Source organism: Pteropus alecto, unplaced genomic scaffold (genome assembly GCF_000325575.1).
Source record: "Pteropus alecto unplaced genomic scaffold, ASM32557v1 scaffold103, whole genome shotgun sequence".
NCBI lineage: Eukaryota > Metazoa > Chordata > Mammalia > Chiroptera > Pteropodidae > Pteropus > Pteropus alecto.
The window spans coordinates 911921-937398 of record NW_006436288.1 but is presented as its reverse complement, the minus strand read 5'-3'; the positions used below and the strand labels follow the sequence as shown (position 1 = coordinate 937398).

At 39.5% G+C, this 25478-nt stretch overlaps 1 protein-coding gene and 2 pseudogenes across 1 annotated transcript in view; 1 reads left to right on the top strand and 2 right to left on the bottom strand.

Moving 5' to 3' along the window:
* Positions 1-1101: 1101 nt before the first annotated feature.
* DDX47 (DEAD-box helicase 47) overlaps positions 1102-25478 on the bottom strand; it is a 43036-nt gene continuing 18659 nt past the window's right edge. Inside the window, exons 2-16 of the mRNA XM_015590014.2 lie at positions 20885-20943; positions 16186-16242; positions 15762-15824; positions 14872-15108; positions 14424-14517; positions 8318-8506; positions 7981-8052; positions 7623-7741; positions 6955-7026; positions 6720-6836; positions 6028-6174; positions 5364-5501; positions 3717-3787; positions 3034-3163; positions 1102-1675 (exon numbers count right to left, since the gene is read on the bottom strand). Coding sequence (XP_015445500.1) covers positions 1544-1675; positions 3034-3163; positions 3717-3787; positions 5364-5501; positions 6028-6174; positions 6720-6836; positions 6955-7026; positions 7623-7741; positions 7981-8052; positions 8318-8506; positions 14424-14517; positions 14872-14958 — 1368 coding nt within the window. The 5' untranslated portion in view covers positions 14959-15108; positions 15762-15824; positions 16186-16242; positions 20885-20943 and the 3' untranslated portion in view covers positions 1102-1543. The remainder of the gene's footprint in view (positions 1676-3033; positions 3164-3716; positions 3788-5363; positions 5502-6027; positions 6175-6719; positions 6837-6954; positions 7027-7622; positions 7742-7980; positions 8053-8317; positions 8507-14423; positions 14518-14871; positions 15109-15761; positions 15825-16185; positions 16243-20884; positions 20944-25478) is intronic.
* Positions 13671-13789, bottom strand: LOC112480362 (annotated as a pseudogene).
* Positions 18788-18907, top strand: LOC112480422 (annotated as a pseudogene).

Below are 25478 nucleotides of genomic sequence, written 5' to 3'. Positions count from 1 at the left end.
AAATATCTGCCTCTCCTTTTCTTCTACCCTTTTTTTTTTTTTTTGCCTCTTTACTCCTCTCACTTATCCTTCACACAAATGCACCATAATGAACAGCAAAGAAATTTGGTGTTGATAAAATAAGCCATGTGTTAGATTCCAACTAACTTTAAATGCCTTATCCATAGGCACTCATCTTAGGATACATTTGTAGCAGAATGCACCCTACCCCCTATATTTACAAAGATCTTCTTGCAATCAACAGTTTACATCTAACTACCAGAGAATTTTTCTGACATCTACTTTTCACTTCTCACCAGACACTTTGACTCTAAGTCACACAATCTCTGAAACGTGTGCTTTCCATTAAGATGAATGTAGAAAGTTTCTCTTCTGCCAAAACTTAAATCTCAGAATCTACTGGAATCACTTTACCCTGGTTCTGCTGCTCCAGACACACTCTCTTCTAATAAAATTATTTTCTACAAAAATAATCAGGCATCTTAAATGTGTAAAAGCCCTCAGAGCACACAAATGTACACAACTACAAAGTTTAAAGTTGTTTCTGATTTTCATCAACTCTCCCCTGCCCACCCCAGTCCCCACATGGCTAATATCTACTTCCTCCCCAGGTGACGTCCCAGCCTTATATCTCCTGAATTAAATCAATCAACAGATGGAGACAAAAGAAATAGTGTTCAATGGACACCAATGACAGTGAGTGAAATTAGGTCTTGGAATTCCCGTGTATTTCTGATGCTTCCTTATTTTACTCTAAGGTACCAGGAGGATAAGAATCTATATAAGAAACTAGTCTTCCTAACCACCTGCTTAATTCAAGAAGCTAAGGAAGTAATCTGTGTAAGGATTTAAGAGATGCTGTAGTCTTACTTAAAGACTTTGCTCTATCCCCAAGAAAAATAACCAATATCCTTTTAAGCAGAGCTTCCTTTCAAAGCCATCCATCATCTTGTTCCTTTGTTGATTTAAAGTCATGTTTATCATAAATTAAGGATAATAAATTTACCATGTAACTGGCACTGTCAGTTTCTTAACTATGAGCAAGATCTTACTTAAATCTATAAAGTCCTTTAACCTATAAAGGTCTTCAAGAAGTTTAAATCTTTTAAAAATGATGTTTAAATTTATTATTTCATATTAGGTCTAATGAAGCACAAGCTGAGACTGCTTAAGTATCACCATTTTATACATGTAGAAGCTTCTTTCCTTTACAATTACAGGTCAAGTGCTTCATCAACCTAGTCCTTGACTTGCAGCTGAAAAAAATGAAATGTCTGTGTGAAGTAATAGAACACATCCTACTCATGTCATGAGCAAGAAATCAAAGTTGAACAGAAATAATCTTCTCATCAGCACTGTAAAAAACATTCTGCAGTAATGATACTCCAACACATAGAAAGGGGAATAAGTACTGAATTAGCTGAGCAGGTTCTGAATGTAATTCTGACATCTTGGTCTGAAGGACTCTGTTGGAGGTTTCTTTCTTTTCTTCAAAAGGACTTTAACAGAACAGAAAGCATAAATCAAGTCTTTATAAATGAGATTAATGGCCTTTCCGTTTCTTCATTTTTCCTCCAGCCACCTTGTTCCTGACACCAATAGCACCCTCTGTATCGTCATTGTCCCCAGCATCCTCCCGTGTACGTTTCTTCTTTTCACCGTGCTCCCTTAACTCCTGATAAAAACAGAAAGGATAGGCTTGAAAATGAATTACCGTCATTGAGGTAACACATCCTGTCTTCCCTCCTTAAAATCAAACACTGAGCAACTCCTTAACACCTCACATTAGCAAAGGAGTAAGACCAATGTACAAACATATTAACCTTATTAGTAATCGGAGACATGAAAATTAAAACAATAAGCTATTATTTTCACATGGCACAATAAGCTATTATTTTCAGATTTAAGAGAATGGTAATACCTAGTATTAATCAAGGTGTGAGGACAATCACATATACTGTCGCTGACAATGTAAACTGCTATAGCTTCTCTAGAGGGGCAATGTAGCATTCTATATGAATTCGAATTTTAACTGTGTATACTCCTCGGCCCGACAATTCTACTTTTAGGAATTTATTCTAAGGAAACAAGACAAGCCTGCAAAGCTGTACGTAATAGGATGTTCAACCCAGTACTAGTTAAAATATTAAAAATTGAAAAAAGCATAAATACATATCAATGTAAATGTTACACTCATAATGCAATTCTTTGTAACCATTAAGAAATGATAGCATGGATCTATATTTGTTGAAGTCAAAAAATGTTAATTATATACGATTAGATAAAGTCTAATTATGACTCAAGAAAAATAGCCAAAGATTACCAATGGTTTTCTGTGGGGGGTGGCTTACATATTTCATTTACTATTTTAATCTTTTCTGTATTTTCTGAATTTTCCCTCCAATGCACATGTAATACTTTCATACACAAAAATATCCAACAAAGAATTCCATGTTGGAAGAAAAACAAAAACATGTCCACACTTTAGCTACTCGGGAGGTTCCCCACGGTTAAAGTTTCTCCATTCCTCAGACCAGAACTCCAGGGAGCAGAGAACACTTGCAAGGATTTTCCTTCAGAATCTTCTCATCTCCACTACTACTGTTACTGCTACTACTAGCAACTATGCTTTATATTAGCTTATCTGGTGTGCATAAAACCCTGTAAGGTATTCAAGGTATTATTCCCAATTGACAGGTGAGGAACTGATTCTGAGAGGTCCGGCACATTGTCCAAGTTTACAGCTGGGTCTTTTGATATCAAGTCCAAAGGTTTCCTTGCCACATGTAAAACATGAGCAGTAGCTAAGAATGTGCTCATCATGGTCAGACTGAGTCCAAACCTGGATTCAACCACTTAACTATAAGGTCTAATGGAGGACTGACCATCTGTATGTGTTAGCATGCTCATCTTAAATTTGGAATAAAATAGTACTCAGTTCCTGCAGTTTATTATGAGGATTAATACAATACAGTGTCTAGCACCATAGTTAATACCATTTGCATAGAAATTAGTGAAAAATAAGTTGCCTACCATTCGAGCAAATCTTTGGGCTTCAGTCACACGTTCTGTCAGCATCATAACCTCATCATCCTCTGTTGGAAAGACAGGCAGTTTCTTCCCAATTAAGTGTTCTATGCGCTGGAAGAGTTCCACATCGTATCTAAGGAAAATTGGCACAGATTTGGCTGACTGACAATGTAAATGTCTAGTCATTCCAGAACTCTATATTATATGATGCAAAAGAAGCGACAATTTCAAACAATATTAAATCTATTGTTCCTTTTCAGAATACTGATTAAATGTAATCTTCTGTATGGAGCCCATTAGAAAACCACTCGACATAGTCTTTACTCCAAGAGCCTTGGGTACATAAAATATGTTCCTTTAAAAACAGAATTAAGAATAGTACCTCTAATTCTTTGCATTGACGGAAAGTTCACTGCTCTCCGGCTCTAGCGATTGAAAGAAATAATAGTGGTTTTTTTTTTCTTCTATATGCCAAATATTATGCTAGATCCTTTTAAACATATATATCTCCAATATTCATTAAAACCCTGCTAGGTAGGCATTATTATTTTCATTTTATAAAAGATGAAAATGAGATGACAGAAGTTAAGTAACATTTACAGTAAATGGTAGAATCAGGTTCCAAGTCAGTCTGCTCTAAAGTTCTGCTCTTGACACTGTTCTGCCCCTACAGCCGATTTACTTACTGTGTGACAAAGGTAATAGCCTTTCCAGAGCGCCCGGCTCGAGCTGTTCGACCTACTCGATGGATGTAATCCTGAAACAAAAGGGTAAATAATTGGAATTATATGGAATATAAATAATAAACTATGTATGTAAAGTCTTACTGCAAACCTTTGAAGGAAAAAGAGACTTGCGTTGGAACATAAAAAAATGGATTGGGCACTTTGTTGAGATAAATCTACTTCATCTTTTTTATTCTCCTCACAGCACAAAATTGATCTCATTTTTTCCTTTCTTTTATAGAAAGACAAATCTACAGAGCATATCTACCTGGTTACAGCCAACATGGTGTAGAGAAAAGCAGCACTGGGTCTAGAGACAGACCTGAGTCAAAGCTCTCATTTTACCAGCTACACAACTGTCTACAAGTCACATAACCTCTCTGAACCTGTTTCTATCTATAAAACAGGGATAGGAACACATGCCCAAATGTGCAGTTATTGTGGAAATCAAACGAAACAGCACCTTGTCCACAGCAGTTAAATACAAAACCAAGAGATACCAGTTGTTCTCAACCAGAGACGACTTTATTCTCCCTAGGGAACATTTGGAAAAGTCTGGAAACATATCTGGTTGTCACAATGTCAGCTGTGGGCAGAGGCCAGGAATGCTGCTAAGCATCCTACAATGCAAAGGACAGTCCCCACAACAAAGAATCCACTGGCCCCAAGTGTTAACAATGCCAAGATTGAAAAACCCTGAAATTCACTACGAACCACAAGCTGTCACTTTGAAAGAAATGAGACAGACAAAGGTCAGCCCCTCTGACTGTGAGCATCTAATACCACTCCCTGGCTACCTTTATCCACATGTATTAAGATTCTATCCACGGGGGGCTATTCTGGCTATATTGGGTTAAATAAAACACATTTATTAAAATTAAAAATGAAAGATTATACCTGCAGGCACGTGTGAAATGATGAGAAGGAATAAATCAGGACAAAAGAAAAACAAAACAAACTTTGATACTTAACTAAATCAAGGACCAAAAAAAAAGTTATAACTAAAGAAAGACAAAAAACATTTCACTAAGAAATACTCTGGACAAAATGGAATATTATTCAGCCATAAAACAAGAATTAAATCTTGCAATTTGTGATAACATGGATGGGACCTGAGGGTATCACGCTAAGTGAAATAAGTGAGAGAAAAATAAATACCATATCTCACTTATGTATAGAATCTAGAAACAAAAACAAAAAACTGAGCTCATAGCTATAGAGAAGAGATTTGGTGGCTGCCAGAGAAGGGTGAAATGGGTGAAGGGGCTCAAAAGGTACAAATTTCCAGTTATAAAATAAATAAGTCCTGGGCACGTAACATAATAACATGGTGACTGTAGTTAATAATACCGATACTGTACTGCATACTTGAAAGTTGCTAAGAGAGTAGATCTTAAAAATTCCTAACACATGAAAAAAAAATTGTAACTATGTGAGGTGACAGATGTTAACCTGACTTACTGTAATGATCATTTTGCAATACATACAAATATTGAATCATTATGTTGTATACCTGAAACTAATATAATGTTATATGTCAATTACACCTTGGTGGAAAAAAAAGAAGTAAATTTAGGATTACAAAGTCAGGTCAGCAACAGGACTCACCTTGGAATGGGTAGGAATGTCAAAGTTGACAACTACATCCACGTGAGGTATGTCCAAACCTCGGCTTGCAACATCAGTTGCTAGAAGAATTGAACGAGCCTTTGCCTTAAACTTATTAAGGGATCCTAGGCGCTTACTCTGAGATAATGAAAAACAGAAATGAAAATAATTTAAGGAATCTTGGAATCCAAGACATACGAACTAGACACACTGAAATACAAGAGACAGAAGTTTTTAAAACAATGTTTCCCCCTAAGTCCAGACTAAACTTCACAGGTCAAAAGGAAACATGGAAGAAACGGAAAAATATTCAAAACTCAGGCTAGAAATTACTAACATGAAATAGGAACTGTTTAATGTGATAGAAAGATAATTGGGAAATAATTAAAAGTCCTTAGTGACCACTATTACCACTAGGACTGAATAAATCAACTCAAAAGCTTCCGTACCAGCAACTACCTATAGAATATCCTAACCTGAGTCTCCTGCTATCCTAAAAGGAGGAAGTAAGCATCCAGAGCAACACTTCAAAGCCCAAAAAATCAGAACAATTATGGGAAAATATGCATAAATGTCATGTGTTGTTACTAAACAAACCCACTACTATAAGCTTTCTCTTTCTCATGCTACCAGTTCACCACTAATGATGCCAAAGAATCTTTACCTGACTCATCTGTCCATGGAGGGGGATGGCAGTGAATCCAAGATTTCGGAGTAGCAAAGCTGTTCTCTGAGTATTATTACAGGTGCTGCAGAATATCATAAAGGAGTTTCCAGCCAACTCATTTAGAATATAAACCAGGTAAGTATCCTAAGTTACAAACCCAAAACAATATATGTAATTGAACCTGGAAGAAAAGGTTGGAATCCTGGGCATATAAATTACACAAAAGACTAAGCCTATTGTTGCTTCTCAACCATCCAGACCCCCAGCTGTAAGCTTTGCACTCCTTAACTAGCATTGTCATCTCTGTGAACCATGAATTCTACATATAGCCTAAAGCCAAGCACAAGGAAATCTGTACTCAGCAACCAGAAGTCCTTAAAACAAAGCACAAAACAAGGGTCCCTTGACTACAAAAAAGCCACATAATAAGCACACAAAAGAAAAACAACCTCAAGGATGGGGCTGGGAAAGAATTATATAATGACTTCATTACAGTGGTTTATTTAATTTGGGAATTCCCAGAATATCTGACTTTATCAGCGATAACTATAAGTACATCATGCTCTCTAAAACAAACAAAAAGGACTCCACTCTGTAGCACAGCTCTTAGCTAATCAAGATTTGACGCATTTTCAGATGCTTTGGTGAGGGAGAGGGAGAGGCAAGAATGATCAAAGCGAATACTTTACCTTGAATTTAGAGGGAATAAAAAGATAATATTGTTGTAATTTCTCAACCGTCTGGTATTTAGAGGAAACAGCACATTTCACAGGATTCTTCAGCGCCGCTCGCTGAAGTTTTTGTACCTGAGGGAAAAAACCTAGATTAGTACACCGATTTCCCAACGCTCTATTTTTATTACTGTTGTTACTATTGTTTTCATTTATCAATTCTTATAAAAAAGAAGTCCTAGAAAAATCTCACCTTCTTGGTCATGGTAGCAGAGAAGAGTAATGTTTTCCGATCTCGGGGAATCACTTTAAGGATCTTGTCAACCTAAGGCACAAAGAGGAAAGGAACCAATTTAACATTAGACTGGACACCTGCAAATCGTCTTTGTGAAGGAGATAGAGAATAGAATGATGAACTAAATACATCATTGTGAGGATCCGGGGACTCAAAAAATTCAATTCAATTCAGCTAAAATTTACTGAGTATTTGCTATTTGACACCATACCAGATGCTATAAAAAAAAATGTGATTCAGAGAAAAAGAACAATTTAAGTTAGTAGATTAGAATTAACCTAAGAGAAAAGTCAAGAATAAGTATTAATCAACTAAATAGGCTATGATGAGTCATCATAGAAAACAGATATTTCAAGGTGTATGAAAAAGGTCCGAATCAAATGAAGTAGAAAATAAAATCTCATTTTGGTATTTCTCATCTCTGAAATTGGAGTCAAATTATATTCTAAAGAAGATGCTGAGGCACTGACAATGCAAAGAGGACCAAGAGTGAAAAATGACAGCAGAGACGTTCAGATTAGCTGATCATGATGCAGTGTTCCACATAAAGCAGGTGTACAATGAACCAAATTTTTAAACAGGGCACTTGAGATGCTCTAAAAGGAGGAAAGAAATTGAGAGCTTACCTCTGTCTCAAAATCCATATTCAATATTCGGTCTGCTTCATCCATGACCAAGTATTTGAGAGCTCTTAAATTGAAACCTTTTGTATTTTCCAAGTGGTCAATCAATCGACCAGGAGTTGCTACCAAGAAAGGTTGAGGAGAAAGAGCAATGTTTAGGAAGGAAGAAAAAAGGAAAGAATATTACCAAGCCCCTCCTCAATCCCCCCTCCCTCCCCCGTCAATTTTAGAAATTAAAAAAATAAACAGGGTTACAAAAATCTCTTCTTCAGAGTCTTTCCACACAAGTAAGTTATACCCAACATTAGCAGATTTTCTCCAATTCATCACTGTCAGTGTCTTACCTTTGTCAATTACTCACCTATTACTATATGTGGTTTTTTTGCCAGGGCCAGAGACTGGGACATTGAATCAATTCCACCTACAATCACAGCTACAGGGAAAAAACAAACAAACAAACATAGAAAAGAGATCCTTAATTTTTTCCCACAGTTCACTGAACAACTTTTAAAGCCAATAGTAGATTTCTACTTAAACATGTTCCTCCCTTAAATGTACAACTTTCCCCCAAGCCAAAAAACCAAATCAGCTCTTTAGTTCAATAAACTTATCCTAATAATACTTCCTTCCATTCTCCTTTCACACTCATTCTCAACTCATGAAGAAACTCTTAAGACTCCTTCCACTCAGACACTTACCACTCTGTACTCCAATAGAAGACCCCAGGGCTTCAAACTGTTCTGAAATCTGAAAGGCCAGCTCCCGGGTGGGGGTGAGAACTAAGGCAAACAAACGCTGGGGCGTCTCCAGCAGCGCATTCAGAATGGGCAAAGCAAAGGCCCCTGTTTTTCCAGAGCCAGTTTCCGCCAACCCAATGATATCACGACCTAGAAGAAAAAGAAAACGTCTAATGGCAAAGAAATTTTCTCTGCATTTTCCCCACATTTTGTACAACAAAATGCTGGGCACAAAGCAGACACTGAATAAATATTTGATAAATTATAGAGAGAGGGAGGTTGCATAGACATAAGACATGGTCTCTGTTCTAGATAAGATCAAAATCCAAAGATGAGATACAAATACACAAATACATTATAATGTAATAAGTGCTTTAACATAAGCCCTGTGAAATACAGTGAGAACACAATGGAAGGAGTAACTTACTGCCCTAAGGAGTCAGGAAAGGCTAACAGAGGTGATAGGTAAATTAAATCTGGAAGTTAAGCAAAGAAGGAAAGAAAGGATGTTCCTGTATAATGAGAAGATGGAGACTTTAAAGAACATAGCATACATAGGGAGAGTGAGAAGTACAATGTCTAGAACACAGAAGTCTTAAGGGGGGGAAGGGAGAAGAATGAGGCTTTAAAAAAGGAACTCATAAGCCATGGTAAAGAGTTTTGATATATTCCTATAAGAGAGAGGAACTGAAGAATTTGAAGCAGAGAACATAGTGACCAATGTTATTCTTTAGGAAGATAAACTAGAACTGATGGCATACGGAGCAGCTGAGGAGTTTTAACAGTGCAGGCCATTCACAATGCTCCTTCTGAGGGAAGAATGACATAAGTAATTCCTTAAGAATAGGTCTCCATGGTCTGTTATCACCAATCAAACCATTATTGATGAGATGTGGAAATTAACTCCCAAGCCAAAACACTAGAACAGTGCCCAATGGGAATGCTTACTGAGCGATGATCGCCACAGTTGATGCCTGCATTGTTCCTTAATTGTATAACTGATGAGGTTACCTAGACATTAACCCTAAAATAAATCCCTTTTCCCCGAAGTAATCTGAACATGACTGTTTCTTCCACTCTAAAAGCACCTACCTAAACAACCATGGGGAACACACAGGAAAATGAGAGCTCAATTAAGATACCAGGGGAGTTATGATGGTGGCTTGAACTGAGTCAAGGCAGTGAGGATATGAACAAGTGAGATTTAGAAAGTAACAAAAGGAAATGTGGTTGACATACAGGTTTCTAGCTTGAGAAAGTCAAAGGCCATAAACTGAGACAGGAGCTACAAGAAAATAAGTTCTGGTGAGGAAATAATGACTCTGGTTTGGGCATAGTTCCTATGGAAGCTCAGAGAGAAATATCTGAAAACCAACTGGAGATACTGGTTTGGAGCTCAACAGAAAAGTGTGGGCTAGAAATTCAGACATGGGAGCCATGAACATCCTACTAGTTACCAGTGGTTCTCCTTCAGGGCAGACGCATCAGAATAATCTATGAGACTGTTGTAACTATACATGCCTGGGACCCACACTTGGAAATTCTAATTCACTAGATTTAGGCTGAAGCCCAGAAATCGCTATTGTTTTAAAGCTTTCACTGGTGATTCTAATGAGCACTAGCTGAGACTCACTGATGCAGATAGTGTTAGAGCTTCAGGACTGGATGAGAAATTTTAACAGTGTTTTGGGGGGCAGGGAAGGATGCTGATAGAATTAACAACAACAACAACAACAACAACAACAAAAACTGAGAAAGAACAGCTAGAGAGACACAAGAAGACAATACTGACCTAAAGTTAAAGAGGAAGAGAGTTTCAAGAAAGAGGAGTGGTTAATACCAATTAGAATGCACTTTTCAACATCCATCTCTTAGACATCAATCTCTTAAGCTAGGATCCGCCAGGTCAAACAACAGTATATTCTAGTGAGTTCTACCCTTTAGCCCCCAAGCCATTAATACCAGTGTTTTCCACACAAAAGGTTTTCCACACAAGAGGTGTGAATTATAAGTTAGACCAGACAATGGACTAATCTTGTGAAGGTTCCAGAAACAAATTTCACACTCATGTATGAATTTTAAGGTTCCCCTTGATTGTAGGGTAGGTAACAATGAATTCCAACAGCATCCACCTATGTGCAGCTAAGAACTTCCGAAGCTTTTTATTCCCCAACTCTTTGGGGATTCTACCCTCCTTGCCTGCGTACCACAACATGACTTCAGGAAAAGGAAAAAACAAAATAAAACAAAACACTGTCTGTCCTTTTTTGTCAAGAGAATTCTTAAAATTTCAGAAGAAAGGATAAAGAAAAAAGATCTGGGAAAGGAAAAGAGCTTAAGTCGCTCAATCATGTGGCTGTGAGCAATGCCCACTGCCACCAGTGAGGCCTGTACTGCTTTCAGGGTTTTTTAATAATCCCCCAATACTGTTTGTAAAATTGGTAATTTTTCCTCTATCATCTCCTTTCTTCTTCACACAACTCCGAAGCCTGTTCAGTGGTAGTATGTGTAGAATACACTAGAATACATAAACTCTGTAAGAGCCGAGTAAATTCATATTCGCCTGCCACTCTGTCAGCACCTAACACAAGTGCTAGTGTATGGCAGCTATTCAAAAAATGTCTGAAATTCCTAGAGGACTCTGAGTGATCTCTGAAATAGAAATAAACTTAATACAGCAAACAGATAAGAAGGAAAGCATGCTTAAAAACCATCAAGAGATTTTGGTCACCATAATAACACTGTGATATAGGGCCAAGAACATAGGCTTTTCAACTAAGAGATCCTATACTTTTAAATTCCAGCTCCAGCATTAATTAGCTGCGTGACTCTAGCCAAGGCATTTAGTCTCAATTTCACCAATTATCATTTCTACCTTTGGGATTGTTATAAGGCTGAAGAACAATGGATGTACCCAGGACTCGGTAACTTCTTAGAAACTGACACCATCATTACTACTTACATTAAAATTTTAAAGTTAATTTAATAGAAGAAAATAAAAAAAAACTTTGTTAGATATACTTACATCGTTTGCTTAGAACCAGAATCTAGAGAGTCAAATGAAAAATTTGCAAACTGCTCATTAAAGTGAGACGAGCTCAAGTATAAGAATAAACACATTTTCCATGGTGATTATGTCAGTCATGTTACTCAGCTCCCAGTAATCTTTTATTGACTTCTATTTTCTCTGCATTAAATACTAACTTTTGACTGAAAACGTTGTGAATAATTTTAAACTTATTACCACCACCTAATTTTGAGTCTTTCTTCCTGTGTCGCAGGTTAAGAAAAAGTCAGAATATACCAATCCTACTTTTTGTTATTTAAAAGGAACTCTGACACTGCTGACTGCTGAGACTTCTTCCCCCTAACGGCCTTTATACAGTCCTTATCTTTCTAGCTTCTCTAAACAAGTTGAAAGTTTACTATCTTCTCCTTGAAACAATATCCCTACCTAATTTGTGTGAAATTGTATTCTGATTTTCAACACTTTACTAAGCCTTCATTTCTCTTATCATCTCTTGGCCTTGTCAGGCAACCTCACCCATTTTCACAGTTTCAGCCTACAGCCTCTTTGGACATGGGGTCTATAACCAGCTCTGTCCTCTTAATCAAGCTCTAATCGCTTGTAGGGTTAACTCAGAACATAGCCCCTCCAAATACTCAGAAGACTGATAGCTGCCCAGCCAGCAGTCGAGGAAGGCAATACACAGAGGGCTTTCAGCAGAGCCTACTCCCAGGACATTTTCTGCTGCTCCCATGGACATTATCTGCTCTTGTAAGCAAGCAGCACATCTTGCTCCCATCGTTCATAGAAGGCTCATTGCTTCCCCAATGAGACAACCCCTCCCTCTGCTTATGTGCATAAAAAACTCTGCTTGCTCCTGGTCAGGAGCTTTATTCCTGCAGCTTCAACCAGCCTCTGCTGTAGCTTCCCTGCCTTGTGAGTAACAAACGGCAGTTCTCACCCCTCTAGTCCTCCTAGTGTTTCTTCCGAAATATCCAAACCCAGGTGCAAGTTCCAGGCGTGGGGCTCCAGCATTACATATATCTATTCCAACTGTGTATTAGTCAACTCAATCTCTCCGATATTTGCAATTATATCTAAATGAACTCATCTTTACTGAAATTACTTTTCCTCCTGTGTTTGCTTTCTATATCAGTGATGTGAATAATATGTTCTAAACACATAGGCTAGAAACCTTGCAATAATTTGAGATTTCCCCTCTCCTTGCCTTCCATATCAACAAACTGGTTACAAAATTAGAATTCTTCTATCATTTTCTCTTTTTCATTCTCACTACCACTACCCTGCCCATTATTTATTGCCAAAATTATTGCATTGGCCTCCTAATTTACCTCCCAGCCTCCAGTCTCTCATCTTTAAACTGTCTTACACACTGAGATGTTTCGAGACTACAACTCTAAGGATTTCATACCTCTGCTAAAAAATAATCTCCAAAGCTGCTCCCCTTGCTGTGAAACAAAGACCAAATTCCTTTAACTAGCATTCAAGTCTTTCATGATCTGGCCCCAATCACCTTACTATTCTTCCCCACCACTCTGTTAAATTCTTGCAGATCTCCACACATGCCCAGGTTTTCCAGCCATCTTGACTTTTTTTTATGTTGTTCCCTATCCCTAGAAAGTCCTCCCTCCCATCAAATCTAAATGTCTAAATACTATTCAGTCTTCGAGGTCTGGCTCAATTGTCTTTCCAATCTCCCTAACCAAAACAAAAAAATGAAACAAATTTAATCCATTCCAATGAGAAGTAATCTATTCTACTAAGTGCACTTTAAATGTTACTTTCTTAGGTCCTTGTTCACCTTGTAATTAATTTATGTCTCCTACTAGACTGTAAGCTCTTGTAGAGGGCAGAATCTTAACTCTCAGTACTTTATACTTGTATCAGATACTTAGTGACTCTTTATGGAAGGAGCAAATGGAATTTTACAAGTCTAATTCTTTTTCTGCATGACAGCTCTTCAAATAAAGACAGACAATTATATCCCACCCCTTAACCCTACTCTTCTCCAGATCAAATACACTTAGTTCCTTTAACAATTTGTGACTATTCTCGATACTACACCACACTCAATGCTGGTCCATAAAACTGGTCCCCAAAACTTAGTATTGTAGGTGTGTTCTAAACAGTGCAAAACAAAGCACTAGTCTCTTACTAGAGCTAGTTCAGGAGTTCTTAACCTGGGATTTGTGGGAGAGGAATTCAGGGCAAGAGGTAAATTTTATGTGTAGATATACTTATACATTTTTTTTCTGGGGAGAAAAATCTTATTATTATTATTTTTAATGTCTACAGCACCTGGTCCTCGTAAGTGGTCTCCCATCTAAGTACTAACCAGGCTCAACTCTGCTCAGCTTCTGAGATCAGACAGGATCGAGCACATTCAGGGTTGCATGGCCGTAGACAAAAATATTATATTTTTATTTGATTCTCAAAGGGATAAAAAAAAACCAAAATCACCCACCCCTAACAGTAATGTAGCTAAGATTATACTCTCTCTGAGGATTTTAATAAATTTCAGTTAACACTTCTGGGTCTCTTCTACTGCTCACCCTAATCCCGTAAATTTGAATTTGGGGAATCTAAGAACAAGACTTTACCTCTACTCTTATTAAAGTTCATCCTGTTAGTTTCAGTCCCACTAGTCATCAGCCAACACTTTAAACACTCTTCTGCAAATCTGATAAACATGTCTCACAGCAAGAGCTCTCAAATCTCTAGAGACTAACAGAGATTCCAGACACCCTTACATAAATCTGCACTTATTGATTCATAATTTCTAACAAGTTTCTCATTAATACACTTTAATCCAATGCTTCTTTAAAGTCAGCATCTGCTAAGGATACGAAATCCCCTTTTAGAAAGTAGGCTGAGTAAAAATGGAGTACTTTTTCAAAAGCCAATAGACCAAAGTTTCTGTCTTTAGTGACCATACTTTTATTTCACTGAAGTCTGCAAGCAATGCTCTCAAAGCAACATGTATTTGAGAATAACTTCATACTGAATCTGTACCAGGGCACAAATTCAATTTCAATTTACCTTGTAAGGCCAAAGGAATAGCTTCAATCTGGATCTTGGTGGGTTTTGTCCATCCCAACTGGTCACAAGCTTCACACAACACATCTGTCACACCCTTAGAATTCAGAAAAACACCCGTTAGCAAAGAACACACACTCACCTCCCTCCTAATAACCGTCAGAGCCACCATACTGGTTACATGTGCATCCCTTACACTTTGATTCAAACGCTATCTAGTGCACCTACTCAGTTTGCTCTTAACTGAGTACCATGAGACAGTAGCTCAAGACTTAACGAACGCTTTCTACTTACTAGGGACAAAGCCACGTTCGAGTTCGGGAAATTCTGGGGAAATCTAAGCTAGGCCCCAGCTACTTCTGTACTCCATCAGCTGGATTCAAAGGCAACCGGTCTCTACCTGAGCCTGGCGCCAGCAGGACAAAAAGGAGTCAGCGTCATCCACACTCACCAGGTCTTTAAATGTTTTAGTTTCCTCCTCCCCCACAGCCGGCTGGGGCGCTTCAGTTGGGGAATCGTGCTCCTCGGGCGCCGCCATGTCGTCCGCGGGCTCCGGAAGTAAGTCCGCGGCGCGCGGGATGCTGGTAAATGTAGTTGTAGTTCTCCCTAGACTGTGTGTTCTGGGCGCCCCCGTGTGGGCTTGCCGAGCTTTACACCAGCCTCCCAGGAGGGTGGGCCTTTACGAAATCTGATGAAAAAGTTAGGAAAGGATGTAAGGGTGGATGCTTGTGGAACTGAGCAGATCACCAGGGCCTCCAATCTGCCCTTTAGGCCCCTTTTAAAAAGCTTTTCTCACACACCTATTATGTTCCTCGCTTTCCTAACCTTAGAGTTTTAAACAGGTTAACATCACAGTACTATTTATTATAATTATAATTTCATTCATTTATTCAAATATTTGTTGAGTGCCTACCACATGCTAGAATTATGCTAGATGCCTAGTGACCAGGAAATGTTCCCTGCGCTCGTGAAGATGACGAATAATAAGTGATCACAGTTCCTTTCAAACTGTGAAAAGTGCTATGATGTAACAAACAGAAATAAAACTGATGGAGACTAACCTGGGGATGTGGGTTTGTGGGGAACAGCAAGATTGGGGAGGGCCTCTCTGAGGCACTGATATTTGAGCTGAGACCTCACTGATGAGCAGAAGAAAATATCTTCAAGAGCCCGGGGGATAATTATTTCAGACACAGGGAAAAGCAAGTGCAAAGGCCCTGAGACAGTACAGCTGGTGAGGCTGTTCTGGAAAGCAATCTGTCACTACTGAGGCAGGTTAAATATGTTGTCTACCCTGTGCCCAGCAAGTGCACTCTTGTGGGCCAGCATGCAGGTTCTCACATGGTGCCAGGGTGTTCACTGCAGCGGTGTTCTGGAAGTGGAGAAGCAATCTGGTATCCATCACTGAAAGAGTGAATAGGTAAAATGTGTAAATGGCGTGAACGAACATGCCCATAACAATATGGCTATATCTCAAAAACCTAGTGCTGAGTAAGAAAAGTATAAAATATATTGTGTACATTTAAAATATACATGCACGAGGTATCATTTTCTGCTGGAACACATGCATGGCACTTGTGATGATAACGTGCCTTGACCTGAGCATTGTCAACTGAATTCAATATGCTTGACTTATCGAGGGGATCACTTTGTAAGTTATATAAATGTCTAACCACTATGCTATATACCTGAAACGGATATAATATTGAATGTCAACTATAAATGAAAAGTAAGAAAAATAAAAATAATTTAAAAATCAACTTACCTGAGGGCCTTCCCACCACCATGCCAAAAAAGGCCCTGATTTAGGAACCAGTGGTGTCTGCAACAACAAAATCAGGTAGGGTGAGGTCAGAGAAGAAAGCTCAGCGCAGACCTTGCAGGGCCCTATACTAAAAGGTATGGGGCTTAGATGTTATCCTAATTACAAAAGGAAGCCACTGGAGGGTTTTGAGCAGGGAAGTGACATGATCTAGGTATTTAAAATATCACTCTGACTCTATATGAAGATAGATTACAGGGAGAAAAGGTGAAAAAGAAAGACCATCTAGGAAGCATGAGTTGGTCTTCAAGCCCCCAGCTCTAAGCACAAAGCCTGACCCCAAAATGGGTGCTCAATAAATGCTGCCTGGATGAATTACAACTCAGCAAAGTGTTGGGACCACGTTCAGTGACAGACCAGGAAGGACTTCACTGGTTGTTTCTTCAGAGAGTGAAGTCTTTTCCATCTTTGAGACTACATCCTGCAGGGTGAGCTGGGGCCTGTGGTCTTTTTATATCCATCTACCCCAAGTAAAAGGAACAGAAGATACACATTGTATAAATCAAGAGGTCACTTTGGAATTGATTCCATTAGGCTGTCACTAGTATATGCTTGGGCCAATGTAGTCTAAGGCTCTTTGGCCTTCTGTTTAGCTGTCCCTTATGGCTACCCTCTCCATTTTCCTAGGACTGAGACTTAAGCCACTTTAGAGGATGTCCAAAGTGGATAACAGGCTTTGAGATAAGGGGAAGTTGGCTTATCCCAAGGAAAGTCTACCAAACTAACTCTGGCTCTTCCTCTTCCAGTAGTGTGCTTTGAAAATCTGCTGGGAGATTTGTGCTCCTGTTAAACCAATGAGGAACCTGAGTCCCAGAGAATAAAGACATGTCACACAACAAGGTCGCAGAGACAAGACGAGAATCCAAGCCTCATGAGCCCAAAGCAATGCTTTTACCGAAGAGAACATCGCTTTACATGATGATAAGCAGCTGCCTCCTGCTCACTTATACTCAGAATTCCTCAGCCACACAGATTTTTCTGTAAAAACAGAGAAGCAGCTAAAGTATTTATTTTGCTTCATTTAGACTCATTCTCCAATTTCATCTAGGAGAGCGGAATGGGAAATGAAAAGTGCTGAGAGGTGAAAGACATGACTGAGGAGAGAGGGGAAGCAGAGCTAAGAGGCTGAAACAGGGACCCAGGTGGGACCCATCGGAAGGACTATAAAACTTTATGTAATATAGGGTCTAAAGTTACCCAAGTTTTGTTAAAATGTGTTACAGGAACAAAAAAAAAAGGTCACACATAAGATTTCTGGAGGTCTGGTGCTGCTCTAAAGGGGAAATGATTTAAATCACTCAACTGCTATTATAATACAAAACTCTTGTCCATTTTAGCCAAGCAAAAACCTTTTCCGTTTGTTTGTTCTTGGATAATTCAGACATCGGCTATTTTTAAAACTTCCTCGAGTGGCAGTGTCCCTGAGGCGCCCGCCACCCGACGCCAAGAGGATGTGGCGTGCAATGACGGCGGCGGCAGCGTCACTCAGTTCCTTGGTCCAGGCTCCCGCCAGGTTTGGCCCTTAACCAGCACCACCTCGGAGAAAGGATTCATATCAGACCTACAGGGTGACCACAGGTGGAGTCCAGAGAGAAAAGCCTGCATAAACTGAGAGGATCGCCTGCTTTTGCCTGTTCCTACCAGATTTAGAGTAGTTTGGATATTTACATTCTCGTCATGGAAACAATAGCGGTCCATTCTAGTAACTGAGCTGTGTCATATCCTGTACTTTTAGAACAATGAGGAAGGTTAAAGAGGAAATCCAAATAAACACTCAAAATGATAAGGGGTGGAGAGTAGAGGCGGGGGCCGGCGGGGAGATGGGGAGAGAAACGAGCCTGAAACAATATACTGGCTCCAGAAGGAGAGGCCAAAGTGACTAACCCCACCTTCCTCTGAAAGGTTTTCACAGTGCTCTTCCTCCACACACACACACAAAAATATTAACAATTATAATTTATGGCTACATCAGTATAAAGACAAATACGTTAATATTATTTATTAAATATTTTCTTTGGTTTAAAAGTTCATTTTTTCCTTTGAGTTTTAAAAGAAATTAAAACTTTTTTTGCAGGCTTTTAAAAGCATGAGTGAGTTCTAGGCACTGTGGCTCCTGTGCCTAGTTGATAAGGAAAAGGCACAAGGACCGTGGTGAAGCCTTCACAGGGCCAATGATACTGGGCTGCTGTGTGTGCGGTGTGAGCATGTTAGGATAGCAGTGGCTCCTGGACCAAAAGTAAAATGAGCTTTCCAAACTTAGGGACAACAGTTCTGTGGGGGATTCAAACAAGAATCGGTTATTAATCAGCTTCTGCTCAAAATCCTCTCAGAAATTGCATACCCTCCGGTCTGTTTTGGAGAAAGTTCACTTATAACAAAGTGCAAATTTTAGTCACTCAGAAAATTATCTTTAACTTATGAATCACAAATTAATTTAGTTATCCCAATTTGGGTCTAGGGAAAAAAGATAACTAGTCCTGGTTATTTATTGATTTCCTTTTCTTTTTGCTTTGGTTTAAAAGTTTTCTTAACATACATAAAATCTGTCTACAGCCATGCCACCCTGAACAAGCCTGATCCTGTCTGATCTCAGAAGCCAAGCAGGGTCGGGCCTGGTTAGTACTTGGATGGGAGACCACCTAGGAAGACCAGAGTGCCGTAGGCGTAAAAACTAAAAAATAAGGGATTGTAAGCTGACAAGGTCCTTGCAATCTGTAAGGTCAACCAAAGGTTGCCTTGCCTAAAAAAATAAAAAATAAAAAAAAATAAAATCTGTATTTGTTCCTTTTTTTATTCAACAAATATTCTCAAGCACGATGGCAGACCACAGGCCAATGTTAGGATCCAGAAGTAAGCATGACTCCTATGCTCCAGTGGGGGAGACACCCTATTTAAAAAATAATAATAAATAAGTAAATCCTCACAATCAAGTGGGACAGACAGACCCAACAAAATAATCACAAGTGAGACGAGTGGTACTGAGAAGACAAGCAAGATGCTAGAGCAATGTGCAGTGGGATGCTCTAAACCTTCTCTGTGAATCATGGACATTCTCTGGGTGGAAGTGACTTTAAACTGAGACCTGAAAGATAAACAGCTCTTACTAGCTACGTAGTGAGTAAAGAGGGGTTTATAGACAGAAAAAAAACCTTCCAGATTAGGCCCTATGGCAGAAAAAATAAAATGAAGCTCACAGAGATTATAAAGTGGTGATTTATGATGAAGCTGAATGTATAGGGAGAGACCTGAGTAATTAGGGCCATGGTCAATGTCACTCCATAGGCCATGGCTGGGAGCAGCTCAGTGTGATTATAAAGCCACCTTCTCTACCACACCTGCCATTTGGCCCCTTAAACATTAGCCAGAGCCCCTTGGTCCACTACCACCCTTGGGTCTTTAGGATAAGAGATATTTACGTCCAGTATCTGAAAAAAATCTGGTGCCTCAGACCGAGAATTACAGTAAAGAAGACAAAGATGTTCTAGACGTAAATAAAACATGTAAGGAATGGGTTTAACTGAAGTCAACAACATGCAGGAAATTCAAATGTTACATTATAATCCTTATGCAGAAAACCACAAAGGCTAGAATTTTATGGTCACGTCATACTGTGCTGCGGGTAATAAAGCAAAGGCAGCTTTGATTATTTCCTGGTTTCCTGGCGGTTTTGTATTCTTTTCATATGAGTAGTTTTTTTTTTAATGTATATACATTTTTTTTTAAAAAAAAAACACAATTTCTAAAAAATCTATCACTTCATGGACAAAAATAAAATAAAATAATGTCCACAGAAAAAATATTAGAAATGGAGATGTTTATATAAAACTGCTTGGCAACTCAGATACCACTGTCACTTTGAAATAAGTATAATACACATAATAAGTATAATAAGTTTCTGGTCACACTTTTAAATAGAAGCATGTGAATTTGCATATATGGAGTTTGCTGCCTAAATGTTTGAAATAAACAAAACATTAACTTCTATCCTGGATATTTCTCACGCTTGGTGATAGTCCAACATCTTTCGAACAGTTTTCCAGTGATTGGCAAAGTTCCTCCAGTACAAGTCCTTTTTCCTAACTAGAAACCCGAAACTCGCTCTTCCACCCCTCTGCTGTTCTGCCTTCATAACACGTCAGGAATCTGACGACTTTTCTCCACTCTCAGCTGCCGACATCTCTCACCTGGATTTACTGCATTCGCCTCCTCACTAGTCTTCATGCTACACTCTTACCCCCTAGCAGCAAAGGGATCCTTTTGAAATAGAAGTCCGATCAGATCTTTCCTCTGCTCAAACTCTTCCAATGACTTTCCATCTCACCCGGAGTAAAAGTCAAGTTCTTACAACAGTCTACACAGCCCTACACGTTCAGGCCCCAACACCTCTCTGAACTCATGGCTCCTGACCACACCAACTTCAGGTCTTCGCTCAAATGTCACCTTGTCATTGAGGCCTTGGGACCCCTCCCAGCAGCACTCTCTCCCATCTCTGCTTTGTTTTTCTCCATGGCACTTACATAGTAAGCAGAATGTGGCCCCTGAAGATGTGCACATCCAAAGCAACAGAATCTATGAACCTGTTATATTCCATGGCAAAGGAGAATTGGGTTGCAGACAGAATTAAGGTTGCTGATCAACTGACCTTAAAACAGGGAGAATATCTTGGATTGGATGGGCGGGTCCAATGTAATCACGAGAGTCCTGAAAGTGGAAGAGACAGCAGAAAAGGTGGTCAGAGTGATGCAATGGGAGAAGCACTCACCCCGTCACTGCAGGCTTTGAACAGGGGTAAAAAGAATCAGGGACCAAAGAATGCAGCAGCCTCTAGAGGTGGAAAAGGCAAGAAAACAGATTCTCCTCTAGAGCCTCCAGGAAAGAACACAGCCCTGACAACTCTGTTATTTTAGCCCAGTGAGATCCGCATCAGACTTCTGACTGTGAGAAAATAAATTTATGTTGTTTAAGCCACATGATTGGCAGTGACATGTTACAGCAGCAGTAGGAAACAAACAAAGGCCATCTCACAAACTGGCTATTGACTTCTTTCTTTATGTCTGTATTCCCTATCATCACTAGACTACAAACTCCATGATACCAGAGATATTTGACCTGTTTGTTTATTACTCTATGCTCAGTGCCTAGAAATACACCCAGCATATAGTAGGCACTCAATGAATATTTTGTTGAATGAATAAATATCTGTGTGTCTGTAAGTGTGTAGTGCGTTTGACAGGGGATGAAGAAAGGATAGATGAAGCAGCAGGTCACATGTTTGGGTATAAGGGAAGTAGTCAACTAAATTGAGCTTCTGGAGACAGGTTATTATTCTGGGCCAAGTTTGCTCATGCTTGGTAAGGACAGAAGAAGCCCAAGAGCTTTTCATATGTAAGTCACTGGCGTGGGGACAAGGTCCGACTTGACTGTGGTATGCAAAAGAAAAGTCTCTCTTAATAGCTTCTGCACACTGAAGGAAATGGTGTCCTCCTGGCCTATTCTGAGAGGCAAATGATAATGACTAGCTTCATGAGAAAGCTTGCAGAACTGGTCATCCTGAGGAGGTGGGAAATGCTACCCCAGATCACTCTGAAGTCTTTCCCTCTCTGGATAATACCCCTGACAAGAGAGTCCACTCTGGGGAGGAAAGCTTTCAGAGATCAGGAAGTTTATTGTCAGCATCACAGATTTATGATTTGGCCACAAAACCCAATGGCTTTAGCAAGGAAGCTAGTGTTGACCTGGGGCTGGGCTTGTGTGTTTTATGCCAACTCCATATGTTTAAGAGCCTGTGGAGGTGAGACATCAGGTTCAACAAAGAATCACCTTTCCTCTCTGCTTCTGTTTCTGGCCATTAAAGACCCTGCAAATAGTTTGCTTTGGTGGTGTGTGATGTCTGGTTTTTCACTCCTGATCATTCAAAACCAATACATCTGTGATTTCATGGAGGATACCTACCTAGTGATGGCCTGATTTTATCTTTTCTGGCTGTTCTCCCTTGGCTTTCCTCTTTCCTTCCCCTCCCAAAGCTCCCCACCTCCACGCTTGGACATTTTCTTCCTGACTCAGCCCTTCTTGTAAACTTTCTGAACTACATCATTGCTTTTTCATTAAAACCACAGAATTAAGTTCATCTTAACCCTTCACAATATAGCCCATTATAACACACTGCTAAAATATCACAAACACCACAAGAACTCAACACCTTTCTGGAGTATGTACTCAAATTCAGAATCCAGTTTTAGGTAAGGTTACAATCCATTAGACTGGATATGGAGAAATCCATGATTTATGTAAGTGAATCAAGGGTTGGACTATAACATGAATTTGAGCGAAAATAACCTGGAATTGGGAAAATCAGCTTGATGGTTGTTGCAGGTGTTAGGGAATAAAAACCTGGATGGGTTGTGGTAACAGTAGAATGGCATGGGAGAGATATTTAACGGCAAGGATATACCTTGGCAAAGCTTTATAAGAGAAAGAAGGAAGGGAAGGATTTGCAGATGACAATGAGTTTTCAAGGTAGGCAACTGGGATACTGATGTCACCTGGCAGAGGCAGAAAAGTTCTGAGACGGGACTGGTTTTGCAGAGGAGAAAGAGCACACCTGTAGCTTTAGATGTACTGGGAAGCAATGCCAGTACATCCATGAGGAAAGAGAGAGCTTGTTCATTTGTTCTTTCATTCACGGAGCATCTCCTGTGGCAGGAGCTGGAGAGATACTGTGGGGAGGCTTAATGATGACTGAGATATTGTTTCTGTCCTTAAGAGCCTTGGGGTAGGCACAAACATCTCTAATAAAAGGTATCGTGTGTCAAATCTGTACAAGAGACACAAACAGATTGCCCATATCCATTCAGATAAAAGCAAGACCACATCCGGCTGGAATCAAAGTGCAGCACTCCAGCGAGGAGGAAGGGGGAGAAGGAACACAGCTAGGACTTTCTTTTCAGGACCCGCTCCCTGCAATCTGTTTTACTTAGCCAATGATCTTCATGTTTATTTTCATCTCATCTCGTACCCAACAAATTCAAATTGACCTAAGAGAATCCCTTAGTACTGGTTTCATCCATGTCGACATTCGGCCCAGGACTGCTGAAACCCTGGGGATGGACACGAGGGACACGCCAAAGGACTCTATGAAGAAGGTGAGAGGGAAAGCAACCTGGGACTGAGGCTCAGGGGACGTCTGACATTTAGAAATGGAGGAGAAAGAAAAGCCATCGAGAGAGACCAATAAGAAAGGTCGATGTCACGAAATTCAAGAGAAAAAAACTGTTTTCAGAATTGAGGAGTCGACAATGTCAAATGCTACAGAGAAGTTAGAAAGAATAAAAAGACCAACGATTCATAGTGTTAAGAATGCAGCAGCTCAGGGAACAATGTTAAAAACAAATCATGCACAGACAAAGCATTATTATTTTGAATAGTTTTATGATACCTAAATTCTTATTCCTACTCACACTGATCTCACTCACAAGTCAACAGCGGTTTTAGTCCATAGCTGTCATACTGAAATTGAGTACACGCCCCTATCAGGAAGAAAACTGAAGAAAGTAGTTTCAGTGGTAGTTTCAATGGAATGATCCTAAGAAGCTTCATTTTCATAATTTTTATACAAGATCTGGAAAGGCCTGTTGAACCAGTAACCCTCCTTATTCACATCTGTGCAGTTTCTGTCGATACCTTCAGTCCCAACATATCAGCAGTTAGCAAACAGTTCTTGTTAATCAGTCCTTCCACTTCAGGTGTTTTGTTCACAAGAATCTTGCCACGTTTAGGGCATCTGGGCAGCACTGCAAAATATCTGTGCACAGGTTTTTATGACCAAAGCTGGAGTTTAATCACTTTCAAATTGCACTCACATTGTTTTTTGTAAATACTAGCCATTTGCAAAATTATATATTTTAATTTCTAATTGGTTAATCTACTGATTACCCTACCTAGATTACCAGATTGTTCGTACCATAAAATCTAAAACCTTACCTGCAATGCTCACAAGTGACAGTAGGTGGGACAAGGTGAGTGAATACTTAATAAATGTTTTCTGAATGAATGAATGAATCTCTCAATTTGTTATTAATGTCATCACTATCATGAGCTATTATTTTATATTAGAAAAATACTTATTCTCTCAAGAGCTAAGAGCATAGCTCTGGAGTCAGGACACCAGAATTCAAATCCTAGGGCAGCTCTTGCTAGCTGTGTGACCTCTCAGTTCCTAACTCTCTTCATCTAATAATATGGAGTAATTATAGAGTCCCCTCATGAGATTTTTGTAAATGTGATACTACATGTCAAATCATACTTAGAACAGTACTTAGTAAGTTTTTGATAAATGTAACTATTATTATTATTACTAAACATCCACATTTATTTTTCTATGTTTATCTAAATGTCATTTTATTTAAGCACTGAACTAAGTATTGTTCTTCAATGACATTTTAACTGTGCAGTTTTAACAAGGTGAGGGCAGAACAGATGTCTGCATGTCCATCGGGGAGCCTGGAAAAAGAAATTTTGAACCTAAAAGAAAGATTTTAGATATCACCACCCCTTCCCAACTCCATCTACACAAAGAGCTTCTCCCAGTAACAAGTGTGTTGGTAAACTTGGCAACTGTTTGCGAAGCAATGCTGGAACAAGCCAAGCTATGACTACTCCTGAGTGTCTGGGAGGCAGAGGCCTTGGTTGTGACTCATCGCTAAAGTTCCGGGCAAATCGCGTCGCATGCCTGCCTGCACTTTCACCCCTGGGGATACATTGGAAATATAAACTGGGATCAAGCACCATTCTCTGCAGATGTATCTTCGTATAGACAAGCTTTACCTGCGCATTCAAGACCACATTGGAGGGCCCTGTTTCTGCAAACTAATATTAATGGGGATGCTGAGGGTCCCTAAAGTCCTTCCTGGCCCCCAGAGGGGTCTTACTTCATCAGCCTGATTTCCCTTCTCCTAACAACTCTCTGGTTGCTAAGGGATTATTTCCAGATCTTAGGACTCACTCTTTATCCTATTCCAGACCACAGCAGGGTTTACCGTCTTTCTTATGAGTTCGCCAGGGGCAAAAAGTAACATCCTAACCTCCTGTCAATTCAACAAGGAGAGATTTACTGCAGTTAACTAAAAGGACACTTGTTATGACAGGAATACATATGCTTCAACAAAAATAGGATCCCAGCTTGTGTCTGACCTTTGCAAACAATCAGGGGCCTGCCAACACAGGCTTTTTTTTTTTTT